The 17,366-nt window shown below is 36.4% G+C and overlaps 1 protein-coding gene across 1 annotated transcript in view; it reads left to right on the top strand.

Annotated features, from left to right (window-relative positions):
• LOC150089571 (sec1 family domain-containing protein 2-like) overlaps nucleotides 1-17,366 on the top strand; it is a 200,058-nt gene that overhangs the window by 23,214 nt on the left and 159,478 nt on the right. The window contains exons 3-4 of the mRNA XM_090390034.1: nucleotides 4,418-4,604; nucleotides 11,656-11,889. Coding sequence (XP_090246160.1) covers nucleotides 4,419-4,604; nucleotides 11,656-11,889 — 420 coding nt within the window. The 5' untranslated portion in view covers nucleotide 4,418. The remainder of the gene's footprint in view (nucleotides 1-4,417; nucleotides 4,605-11,655; nucleotides 11,890-17,366) is intronic.

The following is a 17,366-nucleotide window of genomic DNA, read 5'->3' as shown; positions in this document are numbered from 1 at the left end:
AATTGGATGCACTTAGATTTTGTGTTTCTTAACTAACAGCATAACCACTCCTCCCTTCCTATCTATCTTTTCTGTATGCATTATACTCCCCAAATTCCAATTCTGCACTGCTTACATCTGTGTGAGACCATGTCTCTGATATCCAACAGTATCTGCCTTTGATGTCTTGACTAGCACTTCAATCTCATCAAATTTATTAACTATACTCCTAGCATTGGTGTACATGCAAGTATACATGCACCTGTTTCTACTCTTAGTAACCCTAACACAGCCCATATATTTATTTGTTCCATTATGACTCCCAGCAGTCCTGGTAATCTCCATTATCTTGCTTTCCAGACTGCTGCTCATTCTAATAGAAGCAGTGCAAGAATCATTTTTGCCTCTGCCTGCGGCCACTGTTAACCTTTTAGTCTGTGTATCCCCCAAGCTAGCAATTTTCCAAACCACCTAACACTGCCTCAATAGCATCAGCAGATATTCTTGCACCCTTTCTGTTTAAGTGTACCCCATCCCTGTAGAAGCAGTCTCTCCTAACAACAAGCACAGACCAGGCTGAAAAATATTCTACCCCTTGAGCCTTGCACAGTCTCTCCAGTGCCAAATTGATAGACAAGGCTGTCATCATATACTCCCTCCTGTCGAGTCTGGGCAGAATTGCAGACACTTTCACATTCAACCCTAACTCGTGACTTTTTTTTCAACATTGACCTGTACTTGTTGAGTAAATCTGCAGATCTTTTACTCTTAATGTCATTAGTTCCAACGTGTACAGCATCACCTTTTGTGCCCTTAAAAGATGATATCTGCTCTACAACGTCATCAACCTTTGTCCCTCGCAGACATACCGTGGTCCTGCTCCACCTATCCTTCTTGCATAGTATATTCCCTGTCTTCCTGACAATAGAAGCACCAACAATAACTAGTTCCTTTGGGACCAACACATTGTGCCTTGCAGATTGTCTCTGTGTTGCCTGATGCACAGGAGTGAGCTCGGCCATTTAGCTGGGTGGCTGAGAGCTTGATGGGCCCCTCATTTCAATTTCTTCGAGAGCATTTACTCTACACTTCAAGCTCTCATAGATGCCCATCAGAATGCTGAGTTGGCAACTAATTTCTTGACACTCTAAACACACAAAGGCATCCTCCTTGGCTAGATCAGGCCCTGTTTTAGAAAGGTCAGCAAATATTTCACATTTCGCACATTTTTGAGACTGTGATGCGTTGGAGAATCGCCCTTTCATTTCTCCTCCGAGTCACAGCACTTTTGCTAGTCTGTGATCTTTGCTTCGCAGCTCTAATCTGGGTCATGATATCTGTTTAAATACAATTTAATTAACAATGAAATTTAATAAGATTAATAATATTTTTGATTAATTGATAATACTATAATAAGCTAACAGATTCCTAATTGAGTGCTTCGTATTATGCTATCTAATTTTTCTTTATACCTTATGATATCAGTTCGAAATATATATACATTATGCTATTTCTTATTGACTACAATATGGCGGCTAGTTCAACAATATTGGCGCCAACACCAGGAGTCGTAACTTCCAAAAGTCGCTAGTTAAATTCGAAATAAGAAGCTAACGAATGCTACTAAACCATTTAATATCTGTATAAGATGCAATATAGTATGTTAATTAACAAAGAATACGGTAAAAATTAAAAATACTTATCCCTTTACAGCAGCCAAAAATCCACTGACATAATAGTTGTCTTCAAAACAAATTATGTCCATAAGTTCAGAAGAACTGATCTGAGGTTTTGTCTCCATTTGGTGCCCACATCCTCTATTGAAAAACCCCAAAATAAATAATTGAAAAGTGGCAACTGAAGTTTAACATTGACAAATGCAAAGTACTGCATATGGGTAGCAGTAACCCCAGAGTAACATGCCAACTGTGTGGTACTGCACTCAGGGTAGTGGAATATGAAAAAGACCTAGGAATGTTTGTGCAGTCAGATATGAAGTTCTCTGAGCAGTGCTGCCATCCCCAGGACAGGTCATGGGGTTTTGTTAATGATATACAGGAATTTTGCTAGCAGAGATAAGGTGATTATCCCTTTGTATAAGGCAGAGGTCAAGCCACACCTTGAGTACTGCATACTGGTCTGGAGGCCTCATTTTAGGAAGGATGTAGAGTTGCTAGAATGAGTACAGAGAAGGGTGAGATTGGTGAGGGGAACGAATGGGTGCTGTTACTAAGAAATGCTTCAGTGCTGCAAATTGAAGCGTCTGGAGACTAGGTATCTGTGAGGTGATCTGATTGAGGTGTTTAAGTCTTTGAATGGTTTGAGCAAGCTCAATGCTGATGCGATTCTTCCTCTTGCTCAGATTATGCACTTGAGGGGAGATAAATTCAAATTGAGGAAGGACAGTTGCAGAAGTTTACTTTTGGCCAGCAAGTGGTTGATTGCTGGAACACCTCGCAGATGCAAAGTCTCCAGATGGTGCAATTTGCAGCACTGAGCCTTTCTTAGTAAGAATACCCACTTAAAAGCCAGTGGAGGGTCCCAATGGAAGTTGATAGCTTAAATGAATTCAAGGAAGAACTAGACAAACTATTAGAGGGAATGGGAAGTGTATATATATATTTTTTTTTTTTTTCTTTCCTTCCTTTTTTTTGGCTGATGCTGTATAAACTTGCTTTCTTGCATCATATGCCACTAATAATGCTAATTGTGTCTGAACTATTAGAAAATGTGGGCAGGAGGTGTTTCTGTTATTCTCTCTCTCTCTCTCTCTCTCTCTCTCTCTCTCTCTCTCTCTGTAGTCTTAATAATAGCCCACTAGGTTTAAACTAGTGAGCAATTATAATGAACGGAGAATGAATGAAGAATTCAAGCTTCATAATAGCCCTTTATTCAAACTAGAATGAAGAGCTTCCTGTCACATTGTGAATGAGGAATTATATATAATAAATATTTCATTTCATCAACCCCCTGCTACTTTATGCAGCAGAAATCTGGGCGTTGGCAGCACCCATGAACACAAAACCTATCTGGGTAGCAGAATACTGGCTCATCAAGTGGTAACCTACAAACCAGGATACCACCCCAAACACATATAACTAAAATGGCCCTGGGAATTCTCAGGCTGCCCTCTGTCATTGAAGAAAGAAAGGGAGACCAGTAATCACGGTAAAGATGCTGACTGGTCTCATCACATCTCCTTCATTCTGGGATTCCATCTGCCCAGCTCAGAGCCACCCCAACAATTTGCCCTATTCACTCATGCCCCCACCTATCAGATCACTTCCTACCATAATTTTTGGATGAATCTAGGACATCGATGCCAACCTAAAGAAATTTGTTGTTAACCGATGCTATAGACACTGGATTCTGGTCCCCAAACATACTATTGCTCCCAATCACTCAGCATAGACAGAGGGCATCGTTGAAACCATCTAGTCACATGCAAATTCACCTCAGGTTTCCTCCAGTGAGGAACAGCCAATGAAGGTCCGGACAGTCTGCAAAATGAAAAGCCTTCTCTTCATCGCATCCAAGCCAGCAGGCCAGTCAATCACCACTTTAATGCTCCTGTTAATTATTGACCATACCGGGAAAGGAGCCAGGGCTTTGTGCATCGACTGCCTCTGTTCATGCTGTTCTCTCACACAAACTGCATAGACAAAAATCGGGGCTTTCAAATGTATCAAGTGTCATTTTGTTTATTTAATTTTAATGTTAGGTTATGCCAGTTTTTATTTAATGCAGTTTTGTTTAATGTCATTACATGTCATCTTAATGTTTTATGTAATTTGAAATGTACGTCATTGTATCATCTTATTTCATTTAATGTCTTATGTCATTTTATGTTATTTAATTGTTTAATGTCCTATGTCGCTTAATGTCAGTTTATTTATTTCTGTAATATATCTGGTTATCATTATCTCTCTAAGTGTCAAGAACAATGTCATTATCTTTATAAGTGTCAATGTCCCTTCAAGGCCAAGAACCTTTTGGCCATGAAGGGACATTGCAACAATGTCCAAGCTTGTAACTGTTACGATCGAAGGTGATGCAATAAAAGATTCTCTCTCTCTCTCTCTGATATATGCATAACAGTGTTCTATGTTACCTCTAATAGATTCTGATAATCCTTTCAAAAATTAACTATTTCTTTTGTTTGATATTCCTTCCAAAATATTGTAATAGTTAATAAAAGCTTGTTAGTAGATATTATCAAAATTGCAACTTTATAACTTAGTAACATAAAAAATAAAGTTATTTCAAGAAAAAAAGGGAATGAACATATGAATGATGCAGTGATTAAAATATACTCCTTTTTCAAAAAGACATTTTTTTAACAGTTGATGTTGCGATTGTCTATAATTGCTGTTTATACATACATTTTATTGTCTATAGTTTGTAAACAGTAATTGATATTAAATATTTTCATTTGCAGCATGTCTCCTTTACAGCAGATACTTATAAACGTATTAGATAAATGGTGGAATGAGGTCTGTGAAAAAGTGAATAGGTCTCTTGTGTTTTTGGACAAGGGTGCAGCAGAATGTTTACATTGGCATGGAGGATTAATGAGATTACTGAATGCTGGAGCAGGAAATGTTAAAGACTTTTCTTCTTTTGAAGTAAGTATTATGAAATGTAGTCGTGTTCTGGAAAAAATCTTTTTCTTTTTAGGAAACAAAATTCAACATTTCCTAAGCAAAACAAATTCATGTGTTTTGTGCTCCTTACAAGATTTACATTGTAGAGACTTGAAGGGAGCTAGAATTTTTCATCACTTTCTATCAGTAGTGTCATGTGAACTGTCATCATTCTAGTTAGGGTATACAAGAGCTTGTCAGACTCTAAATGAAATAGCAAAATTTTCAGCTCTTGTACACCACACAATTGGTAAGTAAAGAAAAACAGAGTATTGAAATATTTAATGTTTTTTTCATAGTACAGTACTCTTTCATAACATTCTAGCAACATCAGTAAATATACATATTTCTTTCAAGTTTAATGGAGAGTTGAATTTAGTGGACAGGCCTTATCCCCACTCCATATAGTCTGTTAAATGAAGGTTTTACTGTATAAATACTTCATTATGTATAGTTACTTCATCATAGAAGTATAGAGAAGAGGGGATTACAGCAGGATTACAGAAGTAGAGTAGGGTTTCAAAGGTTATTTAGTATATTGTAAAGTTTATTTTAATAAGTTTTTTCTTTTCCTGTAATAGTTTGATTTTTTTTTAATATTATAAATATAATTATTTGAAGGTTTCTTTTATTAATAATTAGTAAATTTTATAATGGTTATTATAAGATTTGCCTTGAACACTTCGTCAGAGGGCACCATGACTCATACGGAAATAGCGGATGGCGATTCCTGCGTGAGTCATGATTTTATCCCTTGCAGAACTTGTGGCATGTATTCCAAGGTCAACCTGGTAGATATTCCTAGCTCACTTGGAGATTCTTTCCTTTGTCACCGTTGTAAGGAGTGCACTGATCTTAAGTTACAATTTGGTGCATTGCTAGAACAATTTGAGTCACTGAAAAAATAACAGGTGCTTGCCCTCGAGAATAATGTAACTGGGAGCTCATCAGGGACTCAAGACTCTAGCAACATACCAAGTGATGCACTCCCGATTCGGGCCCAAGAACAGAATAACCAGGTGCAAACTACTTTGGTTCAAAAGGACTTGGTTTTATTAGGGGACTCCATTGTCAGGGAAATGAGAAATATTTTTTGTAATAAGGATAGGTGGACTAGAACCAGGGTATGTCTGCCAGGAGCAACTATTAATGATGTCACCAGGGGTACAGAGAATATTATTATTCATTGGGGACTAGTGATATTAAGCATACACGATCGGACGATTTGTTAGACAAATATAATATAGGACCATGCTGAAGAAATGCCGTGAGTTAGTCACAATGTCTATGTGTCTGCCCAGGCACGATAGGAGGGATTATTTGCTGAAAGCCTTGTGGATAAACTCAAGACTTGAAGGACTCTGCAAGGCTTTTTGGGGGAAATTTCTATCAGCTTGGCCCACACTAGTAGGTAGAAGGAATCTGTTTTGTAGAGACGGGATACATTTAAACAAAGGTGGTGCAAGAGTTTTTGCCAGTATTATTGAGGATACATTAAAGGTTCAGGGAAACTATAACTCTCATTTTATATAGATACACGTTTATCTGATAATATTGGTCAAATTAACGCTTGCAAATATCTCAAGAGTTCTTGTTTGTTACCACAACAGAACATATTAGCAAGATGTTCTGAGGGCAGAAATGTTTCAAATGAGTGGGCAGCTAATACCAGGGAAGCAAGCTTAAATAACTTTAAGGGGTGTGTCGGGGTAGTTAACTATATAAGAACACTAAGTTTTAATTGTTTGCACAGTAATGTCAGAAGTGTCGTCAATAAAATGAGTGAATTCGAACTGCTCTTAGGACAAGTGAGTTTCAGTATGGTATGTATAATGTATTTAGGAAGGATAGGGAAGATAGAAGAGGTGGTGGGGTCGTGCTTCTTATCAAAAGCAGCCTGGGCATGATGAAAGCTTTCCTGGATTCAGACATTTCGCATGCTAATATAGAATCTGTATTGTATGAAATAGTTGGAAGCAAAGGTATAATGAGAGTGGGAGTAATCTACAGGGCAGGTGATTGTGAAGATTATGATGAGAGCCTCTACATACAAATAGAATGGACAAGTAAGCGTGAATGTCTTATTATGGGTGATTTTAATTTGCCTCTAATACAGTCAGACTTTAAGTTTTCTGAGCATTGTAGATAGGTTGCAAGGAAAGCCCATGGTGTCCTATTGATGATGTATCGGACAATTGCTAGTAGAGATAAGGAAGTCATAATCCCATTATATAAGGCTATTGTTAGACCACACTTGGAATACTGTGTTCAGGTATGGAGACTGCATCTAAAGAAAGACATTGTACTTCTTGAAAGGGTCCAGAGACGGGTAACTCGCCTGGTGAGATCAGCAAAAGGGTATCCATATGAGGAAAAACTTCGAATATGTGGATTGCAGAGCTTGGAAACTAGGCACCTTAGAGGAGACTTGATTGAGGTGTTTAAGACTCTGAGAGGCATAAGCAAAATGAATGAGGACGAAATTTTCACGGTTATAAATGATTCTAGAACAAGGGGCCATAATTTCAAGTTATGGGGGGGGGGATGTTTAGACTGGATTGCAGGAAGTTTTATTTTACCAGCGATTATAAATTACTGGAATAAGTTGCCTACATGGATGGTAGAGGCTGACAGTTTGGGGAAATTCAAAGGTCAACTGGTCAAATTATTTTTTTTTTATTTTCTTCTTCTTATTATTATTATTTTATTCTTATTTCATTTTATTTATTTTTTTGTTATTTTATTATTGTTATTTTTTTATTTTATTTTATTTAATTTTTTGGCTGGTGCAGCATAAGTCATAGGCTTCCTTGTACCATGTGGCCATTATTAATACTAATATTAATTATCTTGTTGATTAGTATTAATTATATTAATTAATACTAATATTAATTATCTTGTTACCCACCCACTCACACAAATTATAACATTTAGCAGCCGAAAATATGACGCAGTTGTTTCTTACTCTTTCATAATGTTTTTATTCTAATTTTGATTTCTGTTTTTAACAAAAATATATACCATTTTATTATAATTACTCAGTGTGAGCTCATACTGTGTTTAAGAATACAATGTTTTAATAAATTAGTATTTTTTATATTAGCTGTATAGCACAAAATAAGCAGGCCACAAGCTTTTTCCTACACAAGCCAAAAAAAAAAAATAAAAAAATAAAAATAAAAGAATAAAGTATATAAAAAAATAAAAGAGAATAAACTATCTATATGCTTTCTTCCTCATATAGGTTACAGTCCAGCTGACCTTTGAATTTACCCAAGCTGTCAGCCTCAACACTTATTCCAGTTATAACAACTCATAACTAAAAGAAAACTTTCTATAAGCCACTCCGAACCTCCTTTCTTCATTTGAATTTATGGTTCCTACTTATGGAATCATAACAATAAAAATTTTGCCTTCATTCATTTTACTCTCTGCTTTTATAGACTTCAATTAGGTCTCCTCTAAGATGACGGGTTGCCAATTTCTATAGTTCACATATTTGAAGTTATCCTTTTGCAGATCTCACTAAGTGAGTTGTCCACCTTTGAACCCCTTTCAAGGAGCTCATTGCCTTTTTTTTTTTAAATACAGCTTCCTTTCCTAGGGTACTGTATTTCAAATGTAATATAAAAGCAATTATAAGTCTTATGCCTTATAATTGCTTTTATATAGTGGGATTATGGCATTCCTATCTCTACAAGCAAATGTTTGATAAACCATTGACTGAACAACAAGGGCCTTCCTTACATCTGCCTACACTGCTGAGAGAACTTCATGCCTACTCTTATTGTAACTCCTACATCCCTTTGTTCTTGTACAGTTTTTCATTCAGTCTCACTAAGTATATAAGTTATTTGAAGGTTGCTATTTTGCTGTATTAAAACATTGCCTTCATTTTTCTGACCATCCTTGAAGCCGGTCCTAGTAGTTCATGAGTATTGCATAGCACTGGGCATTAAGCATTCTCCTGATCTTGACATCATCTACAAAGTTCAAACTCACATCCCCATCATTAATGTCATTTAAGAAAATAAGAAATAGTAGTGGTTCCAGGAAAAAATCCTTACGGGGACCTTTCTTCTCACATTCATCCAATCTGGAAAGTAACTGTTAATCACAATTCTCTGCTATCTGTGCTGAAGCCACCCTATGATCTATCTAAAGATTTCCTCTATGATTGCAGTGTTCCAGGTTATACAGTAACTCTGATGAGGGATTTAGTCAAATGCTTTACTAAAATCCTGATGGCGCCTCTGTAGCCAGGTAGGCAGGAGCAGCAATGTCTAGCACACAAGCTTCTTGATTAGACCGGGGTTCAAGCCCATGAGCCACCAAATACGGAGGATGCGGAAAGGTCAGGGAATGACCACCGCATATCCCCGGAGCAATATGGCCTTAGTTGCCAATGCTCCTAAAAACCAAGCAACAACAACAACTAAAATCCTGATAAAAAATGTTGAAGTTATTTATTCATTAGTGACTGTGCCAAAATAACTAACCAGATTAGTTAAACATGATTTTTCATTATACAAAACCCATTTGTGTACACTTTAGAATTCTATATATATCTTAATGTCCCTGTACTGCACTCTTTATCATTGCCGCCATGATTTTTCCCTACCACCGAACTCAGACTGACCGGTCGTAATCTGCTTCACTCTTAGGACTGCCTTTATGCATTGACAATATGTTGGCACTCTCTAATCCAACTGAATGTCTCCTGAGTCCATCTGGTGATGCACTCTTAATTACTAGGTAATTGTCATTAACTCCAGCACTGAACATCTTATCTTGCTTTTAAGCTTGAATTTTAGTATTTCTAAATTTATGAGGATTTGGCAACATGAAATAATTTTGATAATAAACATGGGGAAAATATTTACCCAAAAACAGATATTCTGTAATACAGCAGGCCCCCGTTATAACGCGGTTTGCTTTACGCTGATTCGCTATAACGCTGTTTTATATTATAACCCGTATCTGACTATAACGCTGTCACAGATCACTATAACGCTCTTTTACAGATTACATTTTTGACATATTTAACGAAATCGTTTCATTTGATGGAGTCGATAGCTTGAAAATGAATAGCAAAACAGCATTAAAACGTTTCCCACGCCGACTTGAGGAATTTTCCCACGCCGACTTGAGGAATTTTCCCACGCTCAGTGAAATTTTATCGCACGCTAATTTAATTGCAGTACAGTGACTTGTTACGTAGTTCCGAGATCAACATTTTAAAAAATGATCAAATATATTGCTTGTAATATTTGGGTTATATGCATTTATCCGAAGTCTAGTCATCACTCAGTACAGTATTAGACATCGTGCGTAACGGAAAGTTTACTTGAACATTGTATCATAATTAATTCAACCAACGCGGTTATATTTTCGAAGAGCTAATAATGACCGACAGGAATGAAAAAGCAACAACGTCTGGGCGCAGTACGAAGACTATAAATGTAAGAAAAAGACTGAATTTGAAAATTAAATTAGACGTTTTGAAGCGAATCGATTCCGGTCAACGACAAGCGGATGTGTGCCATAATTTAGGACTTGCAAGTTTAACTGTAAGAACAATTATAAAAAATTAATTTTATCAGCGGCAAAGATAGCTGTTCCACTGCAAACAACTAGGACTAGGCCGGCTATTAGGATTGAAATGGAAAGACTAATTTTATTGAAGATAATATTCCAATGCAGAAGTCAGTTAAGTTAAATATTAAAAAAAAAAAAAAAAAGGAGAGAGAGAGAAAGAGATTAGCCAATATGATGATCTGAAGAAAACTCGCCTAAAAAAAAAAAAAAAAAAGTGGAACCATTTAAAACTGGTAAGGGTTGGTAGAATATATTTAAAATCCAGGGAGAAGCCGCTAGTGCAGATCAAGGAGCCGAAACTTTCAAAAAAGAACTTGTTAAAATTATTGAAGAGGGGTATTATGTGTTATACTTCTCAACAAGTTTTTAACATAGATGAAGCGGGACTTTTGTGGAAACGAATGCCTAAAAGAAGTTTCATATTGAAAGAACAAAAAATATGCCAAATTTCAAAGCGGCGAAGGATCAGTTGACTTTATTGTTGGGTGGTAACGCTGCGGGCCATTTAAAATTAATACCCCTTTTAGTTTATTTGGAAGAGGGCCAAAGTTCAACTCAAAATCCACACATTTACTCAAAATCCACACATTTTTCATGATTAAATTCATCCATTAAATTAAATCAATTAAATTCATTATTTTAATTGGAATTTTAAGTTTACTTTTGATACGCAAGTAGTTACCACACAATTATACGTATGTAATGCAGAATATTTTATATGTGCAAATATTTGAATATTAAATATTTTGACCGACATTTGTGCATCTTTTCATTACCGTTTATTGTTGATTAGGAAATATCCTATGGCACCGACCGCAGCTCATAAATACATATGTTACCTTATGGGAAAGCGGCGCTCGCTTAGCGCGGATTCACTTAGCGCTCTGTTTTTCCGGAACGAATGATCAGCGTTAAGCGGGGGTCACCTGTAACAGTATAAACAATACTTCTTGCATTTTTCATATGTATTGATTTATGATTAAGCTGCTTCACATATAAGAGTTGGCAAAAGCCTGAGTTGTGTAATGTCCCAGTGAGAAAACCAAGTTTGCTACAAAGTGCATCAATTTCATGTGAAGTAATTCACCATGGATTTCCTTAGTATTCCACCAGCGCCAAGTAAAAAGCACTGCTCTGAAGAACTGCGGTGCTATTTAAGAAATAATTGCCATATGAGTAATAGTATGTATTTCAACTAAATAGTAGTATACTTATCCTTTAAGAGTAGCGATTTTTATTTGTAGTGCAGATAGTGCCAAGGCAACTTGTGGTAACTTCCTTTGCATTACAAAATGTATGCATTTTGTTGAAATTTTAATTTATGTTATGCCCATCCTTGTAGAGTACTATTTTGTAGCTCTCATATGATAGACACTTTTACTCTAAACTTGCTTGAGTTTTATAGCTACTTCACATAAGTTTTCTTCTTTTTCAGAAAGGATCCAACAACCAAAGAAAGTGTGTATTTATTTTAACAACACCAGTTCATGGCGAATCCTTAAATATTATCAGGGATATTCTTACATCTAGCAGCTTTTACTATTGTATTGTTATTACTACAGCACATGCAAATGTTCATTCCTTTCTTAAATATGGTAACACTGACGCTGATGACAAGCATATATTTTATAGAATAGAAGAAAAACTGATGGAATGGATGGGAAATATGGTAAGTTTTAAAAAATTTTTGTCTTCTGTTACACAAATACTAAACATGCAGATAGCTGATTTTGCATCTTGTGCTAAAGATAAAATTTTTTTCCAGCTCAAATTGAGAGGAAGGCAATTCCATTGTACTTTCTTCTTAATTCCATCCAGTTGCCCCACCCTACTATAACTCTGCCTAGCAAGGGTGGCAATTACAGATGGTTCCATTGTGCATAACTGCACATACCGAATTACCAATATGTTGGATTAATTATACTGATAGTTTATATTACTTCTATTTAAGTACTTTTGATTTTCCTTGTGATTTGGAAAATAGCTTCATGGAAATATTTACAATATTCACTATGGTGACATTTTAGTGAATATTCGCTAAGTTCTACTTATACATTTTCAGGTATTCTATTCTCTGATAATGTTTTTGGACAGACGAACAAGTGTCAGTAACAAGTACTGACACTTTTTCGTCTGTTTTCATGGACCGGCTATAAATGAGGTAAATTTTATGTATTGTTCCTAAGGCAAATGTATGTGGCTGTGTGTGATTGTCATGTATAATTTTAGGGTTGCGGGTAGGAAAAGGTTGGGGCCCCTAGGCTAAAGTCCGATAATGCCATTGGTGTATACAAGCATTCACACACAAGTAACAATAACTCGGTTCGTGCACTTATCTAGATTCCAGCAGACTTAACGATGGCTAAAGCGAAATTGTACGGAATGAATATGAAGGTAACTCTGAAAGTTTCTGGAAGAAGGCGTTTTGTGTGCCTGTAATTGCCAAGGAAGAACAATTGGCATCTCCTTATTTGTAGTTTTAAGGTTCTTGCAGCGGCAGAGGGCACTATGGTAGAATTTTGTGTTTTTTTTTAATTGTAAATAAAAAATTTTATTTTATGATTCGAGGGGATGAGACCCATGATTTTAAGAGCCCTGGGCAATTGCCTTGTTTGCCTAGGGGTAAGATAGACCCTCACCTGCACAACCTTCGTATTATTAGTTGCAGCACTTGCACAACCTTCTGCTTAATTTTATCAAGTGACGAAGGCAATATCAAATGCCTTCATCCATACTGTCCTTTTAACAGAAGAGACTGCTTCTGTTAAATACACTTAAATAGAAAGGGTGCAAGAATATTTGCTGATGCTATTGAGGCAGTGTTAGTTGGTTTGGAAAACTGCTAGCTTGGGGGGGGATACAAGGACTAATAGATTAACAGTAGCCACTGGCAAAGGTGAAAGCCATTCTTGCACTGCTTCTATTGCAATGAGTAGCAGCCTGGAAAACAAGATGCAGGGTATTTCAGAGAATGCTGGGAGTCATTGCGGTACAAGTAAACACATGGGTTGTGTTAGGGTAGCTAAGAATAGGAACAGGTGCAAGTACACCAATGCTAGGAGTTTGGTAAATAAATTTGAAGTATTGTTCAGAACATCAAAGGCAGATATTGTTGAGATATCAGAGACGTGGTGTCACACAGATATAAGGAATGCAGAACAGGAATTTGGGGAGTACAATGTGTTATTAAGGAAACACATAAAATCCAAGGAAGTGAGGCCAGTCGACATCGCTGGACAGTGCAGTGTCGAGTCAGTTTGGTGTGACATAAGTATTGGGAGATCAAAATTGAGAGTAGGAGTGTGTTATAGGCTTAATGACTCTGATGAGTATAATAAGGAACTGTACAGGGAAATAGAGTGGGCCAGTAAATCAGAGAGTCTTATAATGGGGGATTTTGATTTCCCGGATATTGACTGGAATTTGTGGGTTGGTCACTCACACACTAGCAAGACTTTTGTGGATTTATTGGAATTATTGTTTTCTACATCAGCTTGTTCGGGAGGCAACTAGAGGGAGTAATACTCTTGATCTGATTATCAGTAGTGATTCTTCATGCATTAAGAATCTGCAGATAAAGGAACCACTAGGTGGCAGTGATCACAGTGTGCTGAAGTGGGATTTACTCAAAGAGGTAACTACCATCAGGGGTAAAGGGAAGGGTTTTTGCTTTCGTAAAGGTGACTATGGTGGTCTGAGACAGTATTTAAATTCTATATGGTGGGACCAACTGATGATGTTACCAACAGCAAATTCAAAATGGGAAGCATTCAAAGAAATTATCTTGGAAGCTACTAGGCTTTACATACCAACTAAGAAATATTGTTCAAGGTTTAGGCCTAAATGGATGTCACATGAACTAATGAGACGTGTGGCAGAGAAGAAAAATGCATGGAATACATATAAATTAATGGCAATAACAGATGGTTCCATTGTGTGTAACTGCATGTAATCAAATTGCCAATATGTTGGGTTAATTATACTGATAGTTTATATTACTTCTATTTAATTACTTTTGGTTTTCCTTGTGATTTGAAAAAATAGCTTCATGTAAATATTTACAATATTCACTATGGTGATATTTTAGCGAATGTTCACTAAGTTGTACTTATACATTTCAGGTATTCTATTCCCTAATAATATTTTTGGACAGATGAACAAGTGTCAGTAACAAGTACTGACACTTGTTCGTCTGTTTCATGGGCCAGCTATAAAAGAGGTAAATTTTATATATTGTTCCTAAGGCAAATATATGTGGCTGTGTGTGATTTTCACGTATTATTTTGGGGTTGCGGGTAGGAAAAAGTTGGGATCCCTGGGCTAAAGTCCTATAACGCCATGGTGTATACAAGCATTCACACACAAGTAGCAGTCACTCCGTTCGTGCACTTATCTAGATTCCAGCAGACTCACCGATGGCTAAAGCGAAATCGTATGGAATAAATATGAAGGTAACTCTGAAAGTTTCTGGAAGAAGGCGTTTTGTGTGGCTGTAATCGCCGAGGAAGAACAGTTGGCATCTCCTTATTTGTAGTTTTAAGGTTCTTTCAGTGGCACAGGGCCCTATGGTAGAAGGCGCCTCCGTAGCCAGGTGGGCAGGAGCAACAGTGCGTAGCACACGCTTCTTGATCAGACCGGGGTTCGAGCCTGTGACCACCAAATACGGAGGATGCGGGAAGGTCAGGAAATGACCACCGCATATCCCCAGAACAATATGGCCTTAGTTGCTAATGCTCCTAAAAACCAAATAACAACAACAACTATGGTAGAATTTTGTGTTTTTTTTATTGTAAATAAAAAATTTTATTTTATGATTCCAGGGGATGGAACCCATGATTTTAAGGACCCTAGGCAATTGCCTTGTTTGCCTAGGTGTAAGATAGGCCCTCACCTGCACAACCTTCTTATTATTAGTTGCTGCACTTGCACAACCTTCTGCTTAATTTTATCAAGTGACGAAGGCAATATCAAATGCCGTCATCCATACCATAGTTCTCTTGATAATGCTTTTGTTATCCATACCATAGTTTATGGATCAGTTAGTTTACTTAAATGTAATCTGTTTGAATTTAATAGCTGCAAATGCTTATATGAAATGAAAAGAGTTGAATATTTGGGTTTTTTGATGATTCTGACAAGAGGTGAAAAGACTGACCATTATTAAAAATTATAACATAAAATATGCTGTGTAAAACTAGGCTGTAGGTTGAAGTGAAGTAAAGTAGAGTAAAATAGTAAATGCATGGAAAAACCTATAAAATTATGATGATGTCCTTGCTTATTGAAATGGAATTAAAGATGAAGAACATCAAAATGTGTTACACAAAAATGGAAAAAACGATATTAATTTTGGGGAATGTAAGAATGTGGTGAAGAAGAGATGAAATGGCAACAACATTTCAAGGAGGAAAATCTATAGGCAAAGTGGGAAGTAAAGAAACGAAGAAAAAGTTAAATTACCTGAAGGCAGAAGTTGCTTCGGTACCCATATTAAAATTTCTAATTCTGATTTGCAATGAAGAGAAATGAAGAAATGAAATAAGAGAAATGAAGAACATTATGAAATGGCATTACAGCAGGACCTTTACTTAATGAAGCAATTATGATTGAGGTAGAACTTTAATGTGTTCATTTAGTTGAATTTACAGTTATATAGTTATGCATTTAACACAGTTTTAGTGTATTGTTTAAAAAACATTATTTGTGTTCTTGATTCAAACTCTTTGTATGCCACTTCATTTTAAATATAAATTAATTAATTTATATCTAAATTAATTTATGTTACTGGATTGTGAATAAATTTCCTTGTTTTTATGAACTACGAGTTGAAAATTTTTGCATATTGTTATATTCTGTAATTTGTATTTTCACTAATTTGGGCCACCTCTTTCTCTCCTGTAATGTCTGAATTAGTGAGATTGTACTGTTCATTATAATTTAAGAGAGAGAGAGAGAGAGAGAGAGAGAGAGAGAGAGAGAGAGAATCTTTATTTTAACCTAAGAAAATATGTTACAGAGAACTTAATGTTGTAACCAACCCGTCATGGCACGCAGGCCAGGGGTTAACAATGCCAAGACATATAATGTGAAGTAAACAAAAAAAAAAAAAAAATTCAGTCCAACTAATGTCATCGCATGGAAAGCACCTTCTTTCTATATCTTTTATAACGTGAATTTATTAAGATCAACATCAAGTTTGTAGACCTGGGAGAGCATCCGAAAGGGGAGGAATCAATTTTTCAGGAAAAGTCTCGAATTCTGGGTGGGCAGCCTAGGGGTTGTCTGCAAGGCAGAGATAGGGATTCTTCAGCAGCATGTATCCCCTATGGATGGCTCGGAGATAAATCCCACAATCATTTTCACTGTGATGACCAACTTTCGGGAATCAATAAGCTCGGAGAGACAGGGAACCCCCCATTGCATTTGTTAATGCTGTTGTTCTAGCTTGTGGTGGCAGATTAGATTTCCAATTGGCCCATTTTAGTAGCCAATATTCAGATGCAATGAGAGGCTTTTTAATCGTTTGGATATCTGAGGCTCCAGACTTCTGATGTGTACAGTAAACATGGGTAGATAGTTGTTCTGATGTATTTCCTGATTATTTTGAGATCTTTAATGTGCAACAAATTTTGTTGTTCAACAAAGACTGGAACCCCTGAGGCAAGTTTATCGAGCTGCATTTTCAAGATCTTTGACTGTAAGAAGAAGCTTAAAGATAACCCTATGGACTTGCATGCTGCCTGTAGTCCTGTGTTGCTGCATCACCTCTGAGGTGATTTGCGACACTGTATCACCTCTGAGATGGTCATCAGTGAGAAGACAAACAGTAGCATTACTCAAACAGAAAGTAGTACACTATACAGAGTACTTAAGTAGCTATGGTGAATTTTTAAAATTCTTACAGAATGCAAGACACATCTGAACAGATGAAATTAGTGAAAAATAAAGGACTTTTAAAGGGAACAAAACTGCAAATGGAAACAAGCAGGAATTAAAAAATGGAAAACATCTTTTAATTCCTTCTAACAGTAAAATAAATGAAATTTCTCTTGCCTTTCAATAACCTTACAATCAGACAATTTAACTCGTAACAGAAACTTTCAACAATCAAAAATTAAGCACAAAGGGTTATTTAAAATTTCCCTA

The sequence above is a fragment of the Mastigoproctus giganteus genome, chromosome 2 (assembly GCF_048544385.1).
Source record: "Mastigoproctus giganteus isolate SK-2022 chromosome 2, ASM4854438v1, whole genome shotgun sequence".
Taxonomy (NCBI): Eukaryota; Metazoa; Arthropoda; class Arachnida; order Uropygi; family Thelyphonidae; genus Mastigoproctus; species Mastigoproctus giganteus.
The sequence above is the reverse complement of the archived record's forward strand: the minus strand, read 5'-3'. Positions and strand labels throughout refer to the sequence as shown.